Source organism: Halictus rubicundus, chromosome 13 (genome assembly GCF_050948215.1).
Source record: "Halictus rubicundus isolate RS-2024b chromosome 13, iyHalRubi1_principal, whole genome shotgun sequence".
Lineage (NCBI taxonomy): Eukaryota > Metazoa > Arthropoda > Insecta > Hymenoptera > Halictidae > Halictus > Halictus rubicundus.
The window spans coordinates 3,797,690-3,802,159 of record NC_135161.1 but is presented as its reverse complement, the minus strand read 5'-3'; the positions used below and the strand labels follow the sequence as shown (position 1 = coordinate 3,802,159).

General features: G+C 59.0%; 1 protein-coding gene across 1 annotated transcript; it reads right to left on the bottom strand.

The window, feature by feature from the left end:
* Window positions 1-461: 461 nt before the first annotated feature.
* Window positions 462-1,251, bottom strand: LOC143360328 (uncharacterized). Its single transcript, XM_076799056.1, has 2 exons — window positions 917-1,251; window positions 462-846 (listed from the first exon to the last, which is right to left on the bottom strand). Exons 1-2 carry the CDS (start codon window positions 1,249-1,251, stop codon window positions 462-464), a joined length of 720 nt encoding a protein of 239 aa, XP_076655171.1.
* Window positions 1,252-4,470: the final 3,219 nt, after the last annotated feature.

Genomic DNA, 4,470 nt, shown 5'->3' with positions numbered 1-4,470 from the left:
ACGCATAATACCCTGGAATTGTTTTAACAGCGCGTATACCGCACTGTCCCGCACTGGTGCCACGCATTGAGCCGATTCGACCGTGCCGGTCGGTATTGTTCCGGTTACCGATAGGCCGGTGTTTTTGTCGATCAACCGACGGTCCTGAACGGCCAGCAGGAGACCGAATCGGGCTAAAAAGTCCGCACCAATAATGGGTCGCGAAATGTCTGCAATAATAAACGTCCACGGGAATGCCCGGCGTAATCTTAAATCTACACTAATCACTACGTGCCCGTAAGTGTTAATTAGTGAACCGTTCGCCGCGGTCAGCAGGTAGCTCGATTTCGTTCGCGCACCAGTCACTTTTTGCCGCGGGAACACGCTGACCTCAGCCCCGGTATCGACCAGGTACTGGGTCTTTGTCGTCGCGTCGGTTACGAAGAGGCGACGTGCTGTCCTCTCAGGGCCGCTTGTCGCCATCAGCGACTCTGTGGGTCGTTTCCCGACTGGAAAGTACACGGCTTCGTGCACTTTGTCGCCTTGTCTCCGAATCGCCCGTGGTACCAGCAGATGCCGCTGGGGCGAGATTCGGCCTTAGACTTCGATCGGTAACGTCTGCGGTACCGGCTGCTGCGCGTGCTGCGCCTTGGTTGGCGCCCTCTGCCTTTCAGCTTGGTGGTCACGCATGCGGCAATTTGCTCGACGAGGGCGTCGATGTCGCCGAGTGCTGCGACATTGTTTGCCGCTGCTGCTGGGTGGATCTGCGCCGGCGTGACCTCGCTGATCCGGTCCGTCAGGGCCGCCACTTTCTCGAGCTCGACGCCATCTTGTGTGGCCAGCACCGATTGCATGGTGACGGGTAGCCTACTCATCCACAGAATCCGGATGAAATCTTCCGGCACCTCGTTGCCCGCCAGGCTCCTTATGTGTCTACAGAAACTGCGACGGCGTCCGGTCTCCTCGTTCCTCGTGTTCGAGGAGCTGCTTCATCTTCCTCTGCTTGGAAGTGGAGAGCCGCGCGATTAATTCCTCCTTTAGCCGCGTGTACTTATTCTGCTCCGGTGGGTTCAGCAGGATGTCCTCCACTTCTTCCGCGGTTTTTACATCAAGTTGCGCCTCAACGTGGTGGTACTTGGTGTCCTCCTGGGTTATCCCGCGCAAACCGAACTGGGCGTCCAGGTGCGCAAACCATAATGCTGGTTTTTCCGCCCAGAATTTCGCCATGTCCACGGCTACGGCCATGTTTTGCGCAGGCGGCTCCATATCCATCACGTCGGGGTCACTCGTTGTAGGTTGTGACGTTGCAAAAATTGCATCGCCCCTTTGCCGCTCAAGTCAACCGAGCGAAGGGACCGGACTGCCCGAAAACCACGCTATCGCGAATAGAACAACGGCTCGATAGGTTAGGAAGCGCTCCCCGAGGAACTCCCGAAGAAACGGGAAACTCGTAATTTTACGCATTTCGCGCGCGCCGAGTCCGGCAAGTTTCAGGCAAGCGAACGACACCCACGTATCTAGCCGACCGGAGGAAAGGGCACAGCGCTTCGCGGGACCACCTACGCCAAACCATGGCCAAAACGAAAATCCGGTGCACCGGTAACTTCGGGGGATGGGAGACGCCACACACGGGCCAGACAACCCGGAGGGGGCGAAGCGGGACGAAGGCCCCTGTCGACCAGCTGACAACGAATTTCGCGGTCCTGCCGCCGCCTCACCTAGCCATTTGCAAAGGCGGCCTCGGCGAGGGTGGTGTGAGCGCCCCCCCCCTCCTATACCAAGGGAGATCGCGGATCTACCCCGCGTTCCGATTTTGGGAACACGATTTTCGCGTAAGGTCTGGGGCCCAAGGACCCGACGTAGGCACGGCCCTGCATGTTACGATTTTCGCGCGAGTCGCGCGCCCAATTAGGGGAAAGCCGGACTAGGGCACGGAGTGAGGATACGAGGACCCTGCCGTAACGCAAACGGGCCGAGACGAACCACTGTCGCGACGACTTCCGTAGAGCCTTGGCGAGAACTCCCGCGAGTCCTTACGAAGTACCGTAGAAAAACGACTCAGGCCGCTCGTTTCTTCGCGATTCCTCCCGCGTCGTCACCGTTCCGCGAGTGAGGCGCGAAAGACAATCCTCCGCCACCGGAACGAGACTCTACCGACGGCGGCAAAAGCCGAAACGGTAAGTCCCCTCAGTGACTCTTATTCGTTCGAATTTTCACGAGTTGGTTCGCTAAACTCCATCGGGGAACCGACGAGGTCGGCCGACGACGATTCCGTGCCCTCGCAGTAACGCGAGCTCGCGGGTCGCCCGTCGGGCGGATAATATCGCGTTTCGTTCCCCGAGTTTTCGCGTGCCGAGGCGCTTCTCGCCTCGGACTGTTCGCTCGTACCGAATCCGTCGGTACTTTGAGTCGCGACGCCGGGTTCCCGGAGGAATATCGTACGGAAGTCTTCCTTGGAGGAGCTGCCGCCGTTATCGACTGCAATCGTCCGTTCACCACATTAATTTTCGCGCTAATTCTATCGAGCCGTCGCGTAGCGTATCGCGAAGTTTTCCGCGAGCGTTCGCCTTCCGTCGGAACCGAAACCGCGCCGCGACAGTCATACCGAAACCGCGCCGACCACCTGCGTGCCGCGAACCTCTCGCTCCGGCGAGGGGCTACTAACGTGCCGATCTACCGCACCCCCGCGGCGTATTTTACCGATCGACAACAGCGCGTTGCGAACCCTCCACCTTATCGCAAACTTTGTACGAAGAGCGCGGGCTCTCGGGTGCGGCCACGTGGCCGCGGCTTTGTAAGAACCGACGCCAATAAAATTGTAGAGCCCAACCCGACTATCGATCTTTTCACCTGCGCGATCCGCCCTGCCGTGAGGGCTGTCCTCGCTCCCTTCCGTGTCCGAACCCCCGACCCTTCTCGCGCCTCTCGACATTCTCGCGGTTCCCGAAGGTTCACCTCCCGCCCCCAGCTTCGGCTAAGGGCGGACTTCGTCCGCGTTTCGCGTGGCACCCTTCCGGTGCCTGGCGCCCGAGCAGCAGGCTCTTTTCGATTTCCGAGAACCTTCGGGAATCCGTTAGTACCGGGAGGACCGCGTATTCACGGCCGAACGCGGCCCGGCCTCTGAGCCCATAAATTCCCGGAGTGGACCCCGCTCCCGCCTTCCCACGCGGCGAGTTGAGATCCACGTTACAAATCAGGGAGAAGTGCATGGAATACATTTTCTGGGGCGCTAGGGCGGAATTACGGGCCGTGGTCCCCTTGAGATTAGTATCGTGCCTTAAAGAGCTGGAAAACGGCTTACGGAAAGCCGAAAATAAAATATCCCCCGCGAACGCGGAAGTCTATCGATATCACGGATTATCAAATAAAGAATTCGCGTACGATCCGCGACGTTACAGTAAGAGGGCAGGGGGGTATGGCCGAGAACCCGATTTAGCCACGGCGCGGTACGAACGCGTGAATATGATGCGAAGAGAGGAAGAGGGGGAATACGTAGAACCGCGCTACGACGCTGGTCCCCGCGGCTACGGGCTGCCATACCAAACGCTTCGCTAGGGCGAGGAACCGCACCGGCGGCCAGCTGTTCCCGCGAGTAACCGAATCCCGACGGCCGAGCCCGACCGCGGGCGAACCAGCCGCGCGTCGAGACCGACCGCACGGGCACGACCACGTCCGAAGACCGCCGAGCCGGCGTGCCGACGGGAAAACACCCGACGGCCGACGACACGTGCTGGAATTGCCGGAAAATCGGGCATAGATCGCGAAACTGCACCGCTGCCCCTCGGGTGCACTGCTATCGCTGCGGCGAACCGGACGTCAGAACGCTACAGTGCACTCGATGCAACCCGGGGGCGGGAAACCAGCAGAGGAGCCGCTCGGAGGAGCCGAAGAGGCTCCCGTCTCGTTAACAAACACCCGAATCACCGAACAAATGAGCGGGAATAACTTTGCTTCGCGCCCCGCGTTGTTATTTCTCAATGCCCGCATCGGAGATCACGTGTTCCGCGCCTTGATAGATTCCGGATCATCCATATCGTTTATTCGTCGCGAAGTAATCGATGTTCTCGGAGATTCCGTGCGAGTTTTCGCGGCCCCGCGCCCCTGCTTCTTTCTGCTGGCCACGGGATCGGTCGACCGAGCCACCGAGCAAGCGAGCGTCGCTTTAAAGATACGCGACGAGACGCGCCACATTCTCGCGTACGTTCTCGATAATCTCGTAAATCCCTTGTTATTAGGGATCAATGTAATCGCAGAATTCGGTATCGTTGTCGAGTACCACCGAGCAGTTTGGTATTTCGCGTCGCGATCTCAGGTCGAATTTCCCTTCGATTCCGTCTCGCGCTCTCCAATCTGCTGCGGCCTCCGTATATTAACGAGTAACGAACAGGAGCGGCTCCGTAAATTCTTGGAAACCGCACTCACGGACTTTGCCGCTTCACCGGGGATTACCAACTTGACCAAACATCGGATTGATGTCGGAGAAAATCGACC

Coding starts and splice junctions, on each gene's coding strand:
- LOC143360328 (XM_076799056.1), bottom strand. CDS start 1,251: ATGGATATGGAGCCGCCTGCGCAAAACATGGCCGTAGCCGTGGACATG. Junction 847..916: donor CGGACGCCGTCGCAGTTTCT/GTAGACACATAA, acceptor GTGGATGAGTAG/GCTACCCGTCACCATGCAAT.